The sequence below is a fragment of the Syngnathoides biaculeatus genome, chromosome 20 (genome assembly GCF_019802595.1).
Source record: "Syngnathoides biaculeatus isolate LvHL_M chromosome 20, ASM1980259v1, whole genome shotgun sequence".
In the NCBI taxonomy this organism is placed as follows: Eukaryota; Metazoa; Chordata; class Actinopteri; order Syngnathiformes; family Syngnathidae; genus Syngnathoides; species Syngnathoides biaculeatus.
The window spans coordinates 13,002,867-13,019,411 of NC_084659.1; the positions used below are offsets into that span (position 1 = coordinate 13,002,867).

General features: G+C 45.8%; 1 protein-coding gene across 3 annotated transcripts in view; it reads left to right on the forward strand.

Moving 5' to 3' along the window:
* ptprz1b (protein tyrosine phosphatase receptor type Z1b) overlaps positions 1-16,474 on the forward strand; it is a 49,767-nt gene extending 33,293 nt beyond the window's left edge. For all 3 annotated transcript variants that reach the window (XM_061806531.1, XM_061806533.1, XM_061806532.1), the window contains 29 exons: positions 1,969-2,120; positions 2,198-2,293; positions 3,442-3,508; positions 3,580-3,737; positions 4,520-4,667; positions 5,869-6,053; positions 6,128-6,254; positions 6,325-6,374; positions 6,437-6,910; positions 7,009-7,177; positions 7,268-7,462; positions 7,606-7,750; positions 7,844-7,935; positions 8,018-8,103; positions 8,748-8,768; positions 9,889-9,985; positions 10,068-10,150; positions 11,206-11,340; positions 11,436-11,567; positions 11,653-11,810; positions 11,904-12,039; positions 12,423-12,569; positions 12,654-12,747; positions 12,855-12,928; positions 13,030-13,158; positions 14,184-14,336; positions 14,445-14,587; positions 14,693-14,828; positions 14,977-16,474. In XM_061806531.1, the coding sequence (XP_061662515.1) occupies positions 1,969-2,120; positions 2,198-2,293; positions 3,442-3,508; positions 3,580-3,737; positions 4,520-4,667; positions 5,869-6,053; positions 6,128-6,254; positions 6,325-6,374; positions 6,437-6,910; positions 7,009-7,177; positions 7,268-7,462; positions 7,606-7,750; positions 7,844-7,935; positions 8,018-8,103; positions 8,748-8,768; positions 9,889-9,985; positions 10,068-10,150; positions 11,206-11,340; positions 11,436-11,567; positions 11,653-11,810; positions 11,904-12,039; positions 12,423-12,569; positions 12,654-12,747; positions 12,855-12,928; positions 13,030-13,158; positions 14,184-14,336; positions 14,445-14,587; positions 14,693-14,828; positions 14,977-15,120 (3,926 nt within the window). In that variant the 3' untranslated portion in view covers positions 15,121-16,474. The remainder of the gene's footprint in view (positions 1-1,968; positions 2,121-2,197; positions 2,294-3,441; positions 3,509-3,579; positions 3,738-4,519; positions 4,668-5,868; positions 6,054-6,127; positions 6,255-6,324; positions 6,375-6,436; positions 6,911-7,008; positions 7,178-7,267; positions 7,463-7,605; positions 7,751-7,843; positions 7,936-8,017; positions 8,104-8,747; positions 8,769-9,888; positions 9,986-10,067; positions 10,151-11,205; positions 11,341-11,435; positions 11,568-11,652; positions 11,811-11,903; positions 12,040-12,422; positions 12,570-12,653; positions 12,748-12,854; positions 12,929-13,029; positions 13,159-14,183; positions 14,337-14,444; positions 14,588-14,692; positions 14,829-14,976) is intronic.
* Positions 16,475-16,545: the final 71 nt, after the last annotated feature.

Genomic DNA, 16,545 nt, shown 5'->3' on the forward strand with positions numbered 1-16,545 from the left:
CTCTGCGATTGGCTGGCGACCAGTTCAGGGTGTCCCCCGCCTACTGCCCGTTGACAGTTGGGATAGGCTCCAGCACTCCCACGACCCTCGTGAGGATAGGTGGCAAAGAAAATGGATGGATGGATGACCTAGCCAGTGCCAATTAGATGCACTTCCCTTAGATCACAGGTGTCAAACTCAAGGCTCGGGGGCCAGATCCGGCCCGCCGCATGATTTTATGTGGCCCACGAAGGCATATCACGTGTGTCAACTTCCACGATTCTTGCTAAAATCTGTACAAAATTTCAAATTCTTATATTATAAATGATAACATTGAGATATTGCAAGCATTTTTTTCGTTACCATACATCAACAGTAGTTGAAGACCCCATTGCCCTTTGATTTCTGATTCCGAAACTAATTCATAAATTTCACGTGTAAAGATGATGAGGCGATTAAACAATTTTATGGTTTCATAACGGCCCCCTGAGAGAAACCATAACTATATTCGAAAATGAGTTTGACACCCCTGCTGTTGATGGGGAAAAGTCACACTTAACCTGTGATCCCACCTGTTGCCATTCATACGACAGATTAATAACTTTATGCTCCACTATCATCTATAAAATTCAAATCAAGTACATTTTTAAGTAAACAGAGACATCATCAATACTTCATTATCTATATTTGTGACGTTTTTGTTTCTTTGTTGCTATTTATACAACAGAATAACAACTTTATGCTCCACTAAACGGGCATAAAATTCAAATCAAGAACATTTTTAAGTAAACTGAGACATCTTTTTTTCATTGTCTATATTTGGGATATTTTTGTGTCTTTTTGTGGCGTGAGATTTTTCTTATGTAAAATATGTGCTCAATAAAACTTGGAACAGGCTACATACTTTTTTACTTTGCAAAGATCTTACCCCGAAGTTCTTTTTGCTTTTCCACTGAAAAAAGGAGTAAGTTTGATGTTCAGTTCAATCAATAGAAATGAATCTGGTATGATTCTGTTGCTGTAAAACACAACATCTTAATCCCTGGATGAGGAAAGAAGCTTAACTTTCGAGATTCAGCAAAAATATTAAAAAAAAAGGAGGCTTCACAACACGGGGGTTAACGAAGAAGAGGAGGCACGAGGAATTAAAGGAACCGAGAGAGCCAGAGAGTCATTGAAGAAGAAGCAGCCAGAGGCACAACACTACAGAGTGAGTGTGTGGAGAAGGGCAAAAAAAAAAAAAAAAACAACATAAATGTCAAGAGGCAGGGATGAAACTGAGCAAAAGAAAAGAGTCAATAAAGGAGCCGGAGGCCAGAATGTATAGGCGAGAAGCAGCGCTCGTAAAGAAACGGGGAAAGACGCGGAACGGGTGATATCTTACCTGAGAAAGACACCGATCACGTCTGCGCGAGCAAAACAATCAAGGTCCTCGGAACTAATCTCTTTCTTTTCCTCGCCTGTCTTTAAAGTCGGAGAGGGAATTGGATATCAGGGCCAGGTGTCGCGATGCAGAGCTGCCGTGATGTGATGAGGAATAATGTATGAGCTGTACAAGTCGCACTTAACTCGATTTCATATCCTGTTAGGGCTTCTTATCCTCGTGGAGCTACTTGGAATTTATGAGGCACATGTGCGCAATATAATACAAGAGGAGGTGGGGGGTAGGGGGGGGGGAGTGCAGCTATACAACCACAATTACGTGAATTAATACTTTTTTTGACACAGTGCTTTTGATACAGCGCTTGCATGTGGATCTCTTATTGTGGCGAGTATATTCAGAATCTCATAAAAGTGAATACAATGTAAAGTAGTGTACAGCAGTGTATTTTGACGGTACCCTGAAAATAATTCAAAATGCAACTATTAATGTCTCATCTGTTGGCAACCAAAGTGAGTGCAGTACGGCCCTCAGTGACTTGTTACCAGGTCTCGAGCAGGAGTTTGAAATGTGCTCCAACCTGTAAAGTACATGCGCGTGTCGTTTAGTGGCGATCAATGTGGACGGCGACTTCTGCATCAGCGGAGGTGGACTGAGCTCCAGGTTCCGCGTCGACAGCGTGGCCTTCCATTGGGGGCGCTGCAACGCGACTTCAGACGGCTCTGAGCACAGCCTCAACGGGATGAAATACCCTCTCGAGGTACTCAAAACAAACCTCCGACTGGTTTGTTTATCTTTGCCGTTGCTTTCGGCTAACTTGCCTCCCATTTATTTCAGATGCAAATCTACTCGTATGACCCAGATGCCTTCCGAAGTCTGGAGGAGGCCGTCAGGGAGGGAGGCAGGATTGCGGCATTAGCTGTGCTCTTTGAGGTAAGTCAACATGGCGACGTCTGCCTCGGTATCAGCAGCAGCAGTGAGGTTTTTCCTCCTTAAAGGGGAAATCCAGTGCTTTGCATGCACAGTTTATCCAATAGGTTATGTAATATGTACCAAATCTTGACAGTGTGACGTTAAATCCTCCCTCGTTTAACAGCATTTTGAGACGACTTTATGACAATTCTGAATTTTCAGGGGGGGCTGCCATTTTCCCGAGTCACGTGACCTACGTGCGCAGATGTGACGTGTACCGTGCCGCAACAAAGGCTCGATTTCATGGGACACTATTGATGCCCAGCGCCGATTTCTCGTATTTATCCTCATCTGATGAAGAAATAGCAGTATCGGTTGATCAGGAAGACGGAGTAATACTTCCATACAGACTTGAACCTGTGGATGTAAATACTGTTGAATATTCGGATGGTTCTTCGGGTGGAATGACGCGGAGTCTGACTACTCGGGACATACGTGCGTAAACAAAGGCCCCCCGGAGCTCTGGGCCGGCAGCCGCGGATGGTTCTTCGAACGAGAATGACGCGCAGTCTGACGAGCGAGCTCCGGTGGCGGGCCGCGAGCCGAGCTTCAGGGCGGCGGAGTCCGTTAGCCGAGCTTCGGTGACAGCAGAGGCCTTTAGCCTAGCGTCGGCGTCCGGCCTTGAGCTCCGGGGGCCTCAGTTTACGCACTTACATCCCGCGCATAGGCCTACGAGTAGCCAGACTCCGCTTCATTCCGCCTTAAGAACCATCCGAATATTCAACATTTACAGCCACAGGTTCAAATCTGTATGAAAGAATTCCTCCGACTTCCCGATTAACCCATACTGCTTTTTCTTCATCAGATGAGGATAAATTCAAGAAATCACCGCTGGTCATCATGTAATTGAGCGTTTGGAGCGACACGTAACACGTCACATCCGCGCACGTTGGTCATGTGACTTGCGAAAATGGCAGCGCCCCTGAAAATTCATAATTGTCGAGAAAAAATCTTCTCAAAACACCATTAAATGAGAGGATTTAAGATCACATTGTCAAAATAGGGTACATATGACGTGACCTATTGGATACACTGTTAATGCAAAGCACTGGATTTCCCCTTTAAGTAGAACGAATCAGTCATTTTACTAAAGGAGCGCATGTCTGCAGATCAGCTCGGACGACAACGAGAATCTCAATCCTCTCATCGACGCCGTCGACACTGTTAGTCGGTTTGGTGAGCCACCTTCAAAATAGCTTTTTTTTGGGGCGCGGTTGCGTTTCCTGCCATTTTGTGTCGTTCGGCAGGTAAGAGTGGATCAATGGAAGCCTTGGCCTTGCAGTCCTTGCTGCCAAATAACACCGCCAAATACTTCATCTACAACGGCTCGCTGACATCTCCTCCCTGCACGGAGACGGTCGAGTGGGTGGTCTTTAAAAACACGGCGGCCATATCGGAAACGCAGGCGAGTAGACGCAAACTGAGGTACAATTACATAGAATAATTCCCGGCCTACAGAGCACACCTGGTTATAAGCCTCGGTACACAGAAAGAGTCTAACGTTAGCGCGGGGCCAGCGTTAGCACGGCGCCAGCGTTACACTCTTTAAACTTTTTCTGTATACCGCCGCTTATAACCAGGTGCGCTAATGCTAGCACCGCATCACCTCATAAACTGCGAAGTTGAAAGCGTGTGACAAAAGTCGCGGCTTGTAGGCCGGAAATTACAGTAATTTAACGATGCTAAGAAATCCTGACAAGCACGCTCAGATTCGTGACGCAAGGCGATGGCTGTTTTTGGATTGGTTATTGTTCACCACTGTGCACAAAAAAAAAAAAAACAAACTGATACAACGTGACAGCTTTAGTCCAGTTTTTGAGTGGGCATTTGGCCTTGCCGTGATTCCGCATTCTGGAACTCGGCTTCGGAAGCTCTTCTGCTAATTGTCTCGATCTGATGAATATCGAAAGACACGGAGGTCATCTTCAGCGCTTGTTTGTTTACAGTACAAGCCATATTTGTCCGCATGTGTTAGCGTGGATTTGCATGACAAAAATGAGAGCGACGAGGCATGACACGGGCACATAGGCGCCGGCTAAAAATAGAGCGGCGCTCGCTATTGGCCCGGCACTAACACAAGCCTCTTACACGTCGTGTTCGCTTCGGCGTTGGCATCAAAACAAGACTGATCCGTCATTGTTTTTTTGCGGTGTTCACCGTTGCTCCCGCCCGCGCTTCTGCCAGCAGCTGGAGGTCTTCTGCGAGGTGATGACCATGGAGCAGGCGGGCTACGTGATGCTGACCGATTACCTGCAGAATAACTTCAGAGAGCAGCAGCAGTTCATGGGGCAGGTCTTCGCCTCGTATACGGGAGTTGAGGACGTGCCCACGCCGAGTACGTCAGCCTTCACCCCGAACACCTTCCAGAGGCTTTTTCTGTGACGCCGTATTATATATTCTAAAGTTGAAAAGCAGTTTAAATCATAAATTAGAATTGCATTTGTGTGTAAATTGCATTATATATTCAATTACATTTTGCCAGTTAAACATTTTGTCAATGAAATAGATACAAAAAGTGTTAAACGTTGTTTTTCAAAAGCAACAAATTCTAAAAAAAAAAAAATTAAAAATGAAGAAAGTATAGTTTCATCAAATATTCTAGTAAATGTTTTCATGTTATTATGGATGTTAAATTATTACATTTCTTGACAATAAACTAACCAAATATATAAAAGTCTATTAAAATATCAAATGCGCTGAATATGTTTTACTCATTTCTGTATTTTTAATTGCAATAAATTCATCAATCCCTCATTTTAGGTAAACGAATACAAAATAAAATGCAAATAATCCTAAATGCATTTTAGTGAACCCATTTTAGTTAAAATCACCGAAATTAATGCGACCAATATTACAGAACTCTTGATCCTTGGTGGGCCAGAAAAAGCCATAATTTGCCCAATTGTGCTTGAGCAAGATGTTCAGAACTTTTCATTCCATTCAGCCAACCAAACTCATCAGTCAGGTTTTTTTTTTTTTTTTTTTTGCGTGGGTGGACAATAAAAAATGCTCGTTTTGCGGAGGCCGCGCAGGCGGCACGAGGCAAAGGGAGCGCGGATCCCGTCGCGCTCGCAGCGCCTCCGTCCCGCTTCCTGCATTATGCTGTCTGTCCTCCAAGGTCAGTTTGCAGTCGCAGTCATCAAAAGCTACAATTCCACAATCCTCTCCATCTGCATAAATTCATACTCGGAAATATAAAGTAGGTCTTTTAGGTCGCCGGGGATCTCGACTTTGCAGCTCAGGACCCCCTTTACCCAACCCTCTCAATTTATTCCGCAGCTCTTTTTGAAATTGAAATAAAGTATTCAGTTTTTCCGAAAAGGGCCCTTCTGCCTGGAACAAATGTATGCGACGCGCACACGTCACCCACTTACTGCCGAGCGCTTTCCCATCTGTCTGTTCTTTGGAAATAAATGCAATCAACATATATTAGGATTGAACAGTCAAGCACATGTTTACTATTTTTGTTTTTTCTGTATTTTCATCTTGTTGTTTTCCGCGTTCTCACACAATCGACATGCTCTCCGCGACTCCAGCCTGCAGTTCGCCGCCAGAAAACGTCCAAGCCGACCCGCAGAACGAAACGACCATCGTCGTGACGTGGGAGCGTCCTCGCGTGGTGTATGACACCACCATCGACTGGTACACGGTCACCTATGAGAGGCTGCAAGGCCAAAACCAGAGAAAGCGGGAGTACAGGACTGATGGGGATCAGGACGTGGTACGTGTATGTTTGGGTGGAAGTCCGTCCTCGACTACTGTACAGTACTTGAATTGGTTTTGGGGTTTTTATAGGGAGCCATCATCTCCGGCCTGCTGGCCAACAGCAGCTACGTGATTCAGGTGGTGGCTGTTTGCGCCAACAGCCTCAGAGGAAGATGGAGCGATCAGATTATAGTGGACATGCCGTTAGAGGATCCTGGTACCGGCATCCGTAGAGCACAAATATGAATTTGCTCCTGCGCAATTCTATATTCATGTTTCTTTTCTAGAGAGCGATACCTTTCCCGATGTCTCCAAAGACTTTAAAAGCAGCAAAGAGGTAGGTGGCCATCTTTAAATGTTCACGACCTTTATTTAAATAAATGGCGCTCTCATTCTTAGCCGTCGCCACACGTCAGATGGCAGAAGCCGGGGAATGCCAACCCCGTAGATTTGATTCCAGTAGATCATAGTCCAGTGGAGGAGATCCCTGCAGAGCGGACCAGAGTTTACCAGAACCAACCCACACACCGCCCCCGGTTGCAATCAACCCGGGGCCCCCCAGGCCGGGTCACCGCTCAGTCCACCCCAGAGCCCCCTCCTACCAAGCCGCCCGTCCAGAAAACACAGCTCAATCCCGATGAGGAAAAGAAACCCAGCAAGTCTAAAAGTGACGATGTGAGCAAAAACCAGATCGACGACGGGAGGAGAACTCGAACGCAGCGGGTATTTACCCATGGTGGCTCGGATGGGAACGGTGCAATCTGGGTCACTGGGATAACCGATCAGCCGGGCTTCCTGTTTCCCGTTTCTGCCCCTAATACTCTGCCTACCGTCCGCCGCCAAATCACAGAAGAAGCCTCCCTGCCGCACCAGGTCGTACCGATAACAGCTGACCAAACTACTCAGAACCAGATGTTTTAGACCATTCGACTGCTGTGCTGACGATCTCTTTACGGTTTTTGCCATTGCAGACAGAAGATCTCAATCCAACAGATGCAAGCGAAAGTGAGCTCCCTTCTCCTGAGTCGGATCTCTACTCCTTCTCTGCGGATGATATCCAAGTCACAGATGTCTTCTACGAAGACGCAGTCAACAACTCCTCCACTTCCCCCTCAATGGGATCCACCGTCACACTGCCAGGTCAGCTAAGTGATTTCACACTTTAACCTGAACTCTACCGCTCTAAAAATTACATCTGCTGCTCTCTTCATCTACATTCCGTCGCAATAGGTACTGAGGTGACCCTGCAGCCCACTCAAGACAACGATTCACCTGTGAACAAACCTCCGGAAACCAGCACCTCGCTCTGGATCCCCGACGGGACAGCGACCGGCAGGAGCACCCTCGCCGATAGCGTTTACACGTCTTTCACCTCCTCGTCTCTCCTCAGGGTCCTCATGCACACCACCCAGCCAATGTTTAACGGTAATACCCGAGGACCACCCTCTCTCAGTACTGCTGGGGTTCTAACAGCGGGCTCGGACTGTGTTCTCATACTCATGCTTACCCTGGACAGTGTGTGTGTCTCAATATACAGTTTTTGACCTGACCTAATCTTTTTACATCAGATGGAAGGAACAGCAGTCACGAATCTCACGTGGGGCTGGTCAGCGTAGCGGAGAGGGAGAAGAGGACTGTCATTCCTCTGGCTGTCGTCTCCACTCTCACCATCCTGTGTTTGCTGGTGCTGGTGGGCATTCTGGTCTACTGGAGGTACACAAATGACGAAAAAAAATTGGTATCGCAATGAACAACATCACTTTTGTTCATCCCAGTTTTTTTTTTTTTAACTTGCCTGTGTCACAGAAACTGTTTCCAGACGGCTAACTTCTACCCCGAGGACACCGCGTCGCCTAAAGTCATCTCGGCTCCGTCCACGCCGCTGCTGCTCGCCACAGGTAGTCTTCGCGCGAGGCCCCCGTGACATCGCCGCTAATATCGCAAATGGGACTTCCATTCCATTGGGCCCTTGTGTGTCAGATGGTCACGAGCCACTCACGGTGAAGCAGTTTGTGAAGAACGTCATGGAGCTCCACAACACCAACACGTTCTCCAAGGAGTTCGAGGTGTGTGCGACGTCGGTGACCTTACTGTATTTTTTTATTTTTGTGTGTCTGTGGTGGAGTTATTAGAGGCAGACGTTGCACTAGCTGACAGTACCTCATCTGTCACAGCTTTTTAATAATGCACTTCCATTTTTTTTGCTAACATCATGCTCTATAGGAGAAGCTTTTAGCAATGCGTTAGTACGCGCAAGGATGATTCCCCCAAAGTTACCGGTCAGCACTAGTAAGAGTCGGTCTGAAGATGAGTTAGGATTCGTTGGATTGGTGTCAAACGGGTGCATCTGCATGGCATCAGTCCCCCTTGTGTTTCCTAGCATGAACCTTCAGTGGAACACACAGACAGGAAATTCAATAAATACTTCCATCGAGTAACGGCTATTGTCTTCCGGCCCTTTTATGACAGATAAGGAATCAAATTTGCATCTTTAAGTGAGAAAACCACAGTCGGAATGTTACATAAACGATAGACGTGAAACCATTGCTTCTGACCTCTCTGTGTGTATATGAACCCCGTGTTTCTGTACCTGCACTGACCCACTGTCTGCCTGTGTGTCACCCCCCCCCCGCTCCCCCACACCCCCTGATTCTCCTTTCACCACCGCCATCGTTGTGCTTTCTGCATCCTCACTTCCACCCTCCATTAGATTGTCAAAGAATCCTACGAGGTAAGACGCTCGCCATCCCTTTCGAGTCAACTTTTTTTTTCTTCTTATGACTGACACGGTGTAATGTGTGTGTATTGGACAAGCCCACATTTTTTTGACACATTTTTAATTTTTGGGGAATAGATACAGCCAATTTCAATGTGACTTTTTACAAAAGGAACATGAAAGAAGAGGCATTGTGACCACGCGCACTTGCCAAAATGTGTTAACATTGACTGGTGGAGGAGCTGTAAAGTGTTGACCTCAGAGTTCTAAGGTCCAGGGTTGGATCCTGGCCCCGCCTGTGTGGAGTTTGCATGTTCTCCTGGTGCCTGTGTGGGTTTTCTCCGGGTGGGCACTCCGGTTTCCTCCCACGTCCCAAAAACATGCAACATTAATTGGACGCTCTAAATTGCCCATAGGTGTGATTGTGAGTGTGGTTGTTTGGTCTCTATGCGCCTCCTGCCCTTCGACAGCTGGGATAGGCTCCAACGCTCTCCGTGACCCTTGTGAGGATAAGCGGCAAAGAAAATGTGGGCTCTTCCTGATTATTATTATTATTATTATTATTGCTTTATTTTTTGCCACTTTCAAGCAGAAAGCCTCAAAAGCTTTTGAGCTCGCACTGACGTCCTTTAGAGGCTAATGATTTTTCTGCATAGCTGCCTTTAATATGATTTCTTTTTTTATGTTATGTCGAGTCGTTGTCGTATTTGGCTGCAAATTCAAAGGATTAATCGCCAAATTGGTGTCGAAACAAGTGTGGCGTAAAACTGGTGGATTTTGTTGAATATTTTCTTTGCAAGCAAAGGAATGTGTGCCAATGCAACATAATTGGACACTTTAAATTGCCCCTAGGTGTGATTGTGAGTGCGGCTGTTTGTCTCAATGTGCCCTGCGATTGGCTGGCCACCAGTTCGCGTCGCAGCCCGCCTCCTGCGCGTTTACAGCCGGGATAGCCTCCGGAACTCCCGCGACCCTCGTGAGGATAAGCGGCTAAGAAAATGGCCGGGAGGATGGATTTATTGGTTACCTGAACTGCTATGAGAAGTGCAAATACCGTCCATCACGATTGCAGATGCAGGTACATCGACTTTGCTGATGATTTAAAAGGTGTGTGTATTTTGTGTTTGTTTTGTAGGAGGTGCAAGTGTGCACAGTGGACATGGGCATCACCGCAGACAGTTCAAGTCAACCCGAGAACAAATCAAAAAACAGATACATCAACATCCTGGCCTGTACGTCTCGACGCAACAGCGCTCTCGCGGTTTTGCTCAAACCAAACGCGGCGTAACTATGACCCGTTCCCACCCCCACCAGATGATCACAGTCGAGTGAAGCTCACCAACAGTTTGGACAGAGACGGGAAATGCGAGGACTACATAAACGCCAACTTTGTGGATGTGAGTGCGGTTTGTGCTCAGCCAATTCAAACTGAGGTTATTTCAAGGAATGCTTTGTGTAAAAGTAGGCTGCTTATACAGCGGTGCCTTGAGATATGAGTTTAATTCGTTCGGTGTCCACACTCGTAACCCATGACAATTGTATCTCAAATCACCTTTCCCCACTGAAACGAATGGAAACGCCCTTAATCCATTCCAGCATCGCTCTTCCAAATAAACAAAACCTTTTTTTGCAATGTGTTTTTAATGAGAAAAATAGCACTTTGTAATATTGTAAATGATCAAAAAACAGCAACAAATATATGCCTGTAAGTACTGTATTTGTCCACTGTTTGCGTTGATCCATTTGTGTTCAAATATTCTTTGCTTAAAACATTTAAACACCACCACATACATTTTGGATTTTTGCTAGCATTATGTTATATGGTTGTATTTAATACACATGTAATTCTCTTGCTTTGATGTTTAGTTTGACAATAAGCTTCAACTGCGACTGGCAATAAACAGCTTCAAACTTATTTTTCGAGGAACGCTTCATTATTTTCCAAACTTCTTCTGAAGTGAATTGAGTCAAAGCATCATAGTAAGAGAACGATACGTGTATTAAAAACAACCACATAAGGTAATGCTAGCAAACAATGCAAAATATATGTTGTGGTATTTAGATGTTTTGAGCAAAGGATGTTTGAGCACAAATGTTGGGTCAACACAAACATATTTGTTGTTGTTTTTTAATCACTTACAATATTACAAAGTGCTATTATCCTTGTTGAAAACACATTGCAAAAAAAGGTTTTGTTTGTTTATTTGGAAGAGCGATGCTGGAATGGATTAAGGGCATTTCCATTCATTTCAGTGGGGAAAGGTGATTTGAGATACAATTGTCACGGGTTACGAGTGCGGACACTGAACGAATTAAACTCATATCTCGAGGCACCACTGTATTCGTATGAAGAGGCCCAGCAGAGTTCTCGCTTTGTCATGAAATGCAGGATGAACGTGCGTAAGGCAGCTTTTGTAAATGTTTCCTGACCAAGTAATTTTTTCCTCCGTAGGGTTATGAGCGCACCCGGGCCTACATTGCAGCCCAGGGTCCTCTCAGAGCAGGCAGGGAAGACTTCTGGAGAATGATCTGGCAGCAGAACATCGGTGTCATCGTCATGATCACCAACCTGAAGGAGAAAGGACGAGTGAGAGCGCACGCCGCTATGCGACTAGTACTTTTCCTGATGCTGTTATTGCCCCAAATCTACATATTGAGTCATTTGTGGGTTTCACGTAACAGACCAAGTGCGATCAGTACTGGCCTGAGGATGGGCAGGAGGAATACGGTTCATACCAGGTGACCCTAAAGAGCAGCAAGACCCTCGCTTACTACACAATGCGGACATTCATCGTCAGAGATACTACGAATAAGGTCAACACAGTCGTTTGCAGCGCACTCTCCTGCTCTTTCTGAACCTGAAAACACAAAGACCACAAACACCTCTCTGGTCCTCCAGGTCTCCCAGAGGAAAGTCGAACACACCGTCCAGCATTACCACTACACCCAGTGGCCAGACATGGGAGTCCCAGAGTACACTCTCCCGGTCCTGTCCTTCATCAGAACTTCCTCTCGGGCCAGAACGCAGGAGATGGGGCCCGTCTTGGTTCATTGCAGGTGGCCCGTTCGTACTGTATGCGTGGGTTTGCACTGCTCATGGGCAGAGTGAATGATTATGCTCATTTTTTTTTTTTGGTGTTTGCGTCACAGCGCTGGTGTCGGGAGAACGGGGACCTACATCGTCATCGACAGCATGCTGCACCAGATCGAGGATCAAGGGACGGTGAACGTCCTCGGTTTCCTGAAACACGTCCGCACTCAGAGGAACTTCCTAGTTCAGACAGAGGTAAAAAAAAACAAAACCCACAACCGCTACATATTTAGTCAGTGATTCCCAACCGCTTTGCGGGAAAATTACAATTGCACTTAATTTCTGTAGCTTGAACATTATTTATTTATTATAAATCTTTACCGATTTAGTAGCGTGATGGACTTCATGATTGCCATGATGACAAGCAGGAGTTTGGCACACATGGACAAAAAAAGGCTTGAAGCTGTTTATTTTCATCCCTGTTGAAGTTTACTGTCAAACTAAACATCAAACTATAGCAGTTACATGTCCAGTATTTAAAGCAACTGCATAACTTTGTCTGAAAACCCACGAGAGCCCACTTGGTCTCGTAACCGTGATCTCAAGCTTCCGATGTCGCGGTTGTTCTTGCCTTCAAGGAGCAGTACATATTCATCCACGACGTCTTAGTGGAGGCCATCTTGAGCCGCCACACCTCCGTCGCCTGCGACCACCTCCACTCGTACGTGTCCGGCTTGTTGACGCCCGGAGCGTCGGGCCGGACGCGCATGGACAAGCAGTTCAAGGTGAATGTCGTACACCCGATCGCCGTGTATTACACAGATTATTGGTTTATTAGTATAAAAAAATGATGACGTTGGATTCCTCAGTTGATCAGTCAACGGCAAGCAAAACACGCCGACTACAGCACCGCACTCCGAGATGGCAACGCGATGAGGAACAGAGCCAGAGCGCTGATGCCTGGTGAGCCTCAACTTCACATCTACCTGCAAAACCACATAATCTACCACAAGATATGATACAATACGCTACTACACCTGTTTTGTATCCTCGTGTGTCTGCGGTTGCAGTGGAGAGATCGAGAGTTTGCCTGACTGCCACCGCAGCAAACTCCTCAGGCTACATCAACGCCTCCTACGTGCTGGTAAAACCAAACCCAAACGCATCGCCCTTAAATGAAGAAAACTGTCACAGATTCGAGTCATGTAAGCGTGAGCCCGCTGGGGTTTTGGTTTTTAATCACAGGGCCATCACCACAGTAAGGAGTTCATCGTGAGTCAGACGCCGCTCAGCAGCACCGTGGAGGATTTCTGGCGAATGATCTGGGAGCACAACACGCACACCGTCGTCCATCTGCCCGACTCGCATTGTCAGGTCAGCGCGTTATTTATGAGCTTTTTCGTTTACAACTTAAAGCCCACGTGTCATCCCTGTAAACATGCTAAAATAGATATATGAGCGGAGAGCTCGTCATCCATGCGCAAAGATGCGGAAGTCTCATTCGACGTCCAAGTGGTCGCCATATTGGCTGCATCTACTGCCCGTGACGTCACTCCGGACATTCGGCATTAAAAACACGCTGTGGCCCCGACTACGGGACACGTCCCTTCAGACACGGAAGCTCTTTTCGAAGAAGAGAACATCTCACAATCGAGTGAAGTGACCGGGGCAATATTACCCTATCGTTTTGAGCCATATTTAGATGATATGCGGATCACGGCCAAACCGCATGCGGCCAAACCACGTCCCCGTCCGATCCTCCTCCACTCGGTGTAGATGAGCCACCCCGGGCGAAGACGTGATCAGCAGACACAGGGCCGACGGGCACATCGACACATTTAGCGCCTCTGACTTATGGACGCGGATTTTTTGTTACGTTCCGAAAGGATAACGTCCTCCCCCCAACTGTTGTTTTCTTTTTTTTTTTTTTTTTTTAGTCCCTCTATACACACCTAGCTGTCATTTGGAACCCATGAAGCTCTCGTCCTTTGCACCCGTGCAATCCAATTTTCACAACAAACCAGGTCTCTTGGTAAATCCATCCTGCCGGGCGTTCGAGCAATATCCAGCAATGCGACGAGCCGACATTTTGGTTAACACGAAGGAACAACGAGCTACCTTCCCGCAGGTAAAACTAATAGAAACAAACGCGTCCGCTTGAGTGCGCTACTGCCCTGTACGTCACTTCCTGCTTCTTCTCGAAAACAAATCCCTCGGGAGGATTTTCATGGCGGGAGTTCCAAAAAAACCATACACGTCAAAGTCACGTTTTGTGGTGGGGAAAAAAAAGGACGGGTCCATACTGGCTGCCGTTTTTTTTTTCATGAATAACATGCTAAAAATCATGCATTTCATGACGGTGGCCTTTTGAAATCACCTCTTTTTGTCTCTTTTTGCAGAGCGACGACTGGGACCTGTGTGTTTATTGGCCTTCTGAAGAGCAGCTGATGAACTTTGAGGGATTCACCGTGTCGCATTCGGGGGAGAGACACGTGTGCCTGTCCAATGACGACAAAGTGCTTGTGCAAGACATCACGTTAGAATCCACGCAGGTACTTATGCGTTCAAATACATTTACAATATGTTTTAATAGGTTCAAATGTGTGAAGAGCACATTTAATAGCTAAGAGCAACTAATATAACGGCATCATCTTTTCTAGAACAATTTTGTGCTCGAGGTGCGTCTATACAGCGTCCCCTGCTGGCCGAACCCCGACAGCCCCATCAGGAATTGTTTTGACCTGATCAACGTCGTCAGCGAGCACAGCCGACGCACACACGGACCGACAGTGGTACACGACCCGTGAGTACCGAGGGAAAGAGTTCACTCGATGAAGTGCAAGTTTACATTTTATTTCTAATTTCACATTTGTCACGTTCTACTTTTGAACTTTTTGTGTGTATGTAGGCTGGGAGGGGTCACGTCGGGTCTTTTCTGCGCCCTCACGACTTTGTCCAATCAGCTGCAAGATGGGGGGCACGTCGACGTCTACCAGGTGGCACGGATGACCAATCTCATGAGGCCGGGGGTGTTTAATGACGTAGTAAGTACTCACACACACACACACACACACACACACCACACACACACACACACACAACACACACACACACACACACACACACACACATTCGCCGCTCTCAGTAATCCACGATAATTTAGAGAGCGCCCCCTACCTCCACCCCTTTTAGGAGCAGTACCAGTATCTGTACCGGGCTGTGCTGAGTCTGGTGAGCAGCCAGGAAGACCAGCGAGCACTCCAGAGTCCAGAAACCAATGGATCAGTACTGCTGGGCAAGACTAACATTACTGAAAGCCTTGAATCGCTCATGTAAATGACACGCACACACGCACACGTGCACTCATGCACAGATAATAACAGTCTTGTACTGCCCCCCCCCTGCAAAAATCCAAGAGCTGTGAGTACTTTTTATACGCTTCAAAGCAAAATGTGATCCATGATGAAATGCCAAATTCTTTGATCGCTCAGAATGCGACAAAATGTAAAAGATGCTGTAAGTGTGCTAAGTCGAGCATCCGTCCAGCAGACTAAAATGAGGGACACGGCTTAGTTTAAAATTGTAATATAAAACTCAGTCATTTTAATCTATTATACATTCATTACCCTGATATTGGTGATTTCCAACATCGAACGTTTTCCAATTTTAGTTGCATTCAAATTTGCTTCCTAAATCGGAATTTCAAGATTTTAGGAAGTACAAGTGAGTTTTTCAGATGCAGTCATGGGGAAAGTAGTTCCGCGAAGGCTGTCTCTGCCATTGGGTGTGTATGGAAGTACATGAGTGCCAGCAGGATTTGAATTTGAAATGACACATAAAACAGGATTTGAATTTGAAATGTAAAGTGATCACATTTTCAGTAGTTGTGTTTCAGTGTAACTTTTCAATGTTAACAATTCAACCGGCTACAATTCGCTGTCCGAAATTCACCATTTGTCCCACCAGGCAGGGTTACTTCAGGTCAGAACCGAGCAGCCGGCCAATCCAGTTACGCTTTCTTAGTGTGTGACGTCACGTGACTAAGAAAGCGTAACTGCGATTGGCTGGCTGTTCTGCCTGGTGGCACAGACCCTGAATTTACACCGCGAATTGTAGCAACTATTGATAATTTATATTTCAAATTCAAATCCTGGTGGCACTAATTTACTTCCATACTCTGTGGCCTTGTACTCCGAAATCTTTTTTTGCTCCTGCGACTGTTTGACTAAACCAAAATAACGATCTGTCTTTGTCTTCTTCATTTTTATCTTATTTTTTAATTAAACGTGGCTATTGTCTTGTTTGCACTTGTTCAGTCAAATATGAAACGTTACACATGCCATCCAAATTCTGCTGTGCGTGTTGAAAATTTTTGTCAGCATTTTGTCTTGGTCCCCTATCAGACACAATCGATTAATCAATCAATCAATCAATCAATCCATCAGCTTTCTTCGACAGCAACTGTATTACGGAACACTTTTTTTGTTGTGTGTAAATATCCCTTAAATACCAAAAGGCCAAATTGCTGTATGTTTTTACTCTATATTTTCTATGACATTTTTCTAGCCATTTACACATACTGTACAACTGTGTGAATTTTATTTGATAACTTCGCATACAGATCATAGATTTAACTCATTAACTTTTTTTTTTTTTTTTAAATCATTCCGGTAATTGTAGCAAGTTAACATGTCTGCAGCCACAAACGTGTGCAGTATGTAAATAGCAACAGATTGAATAAAAACTTGAATATGATTTATT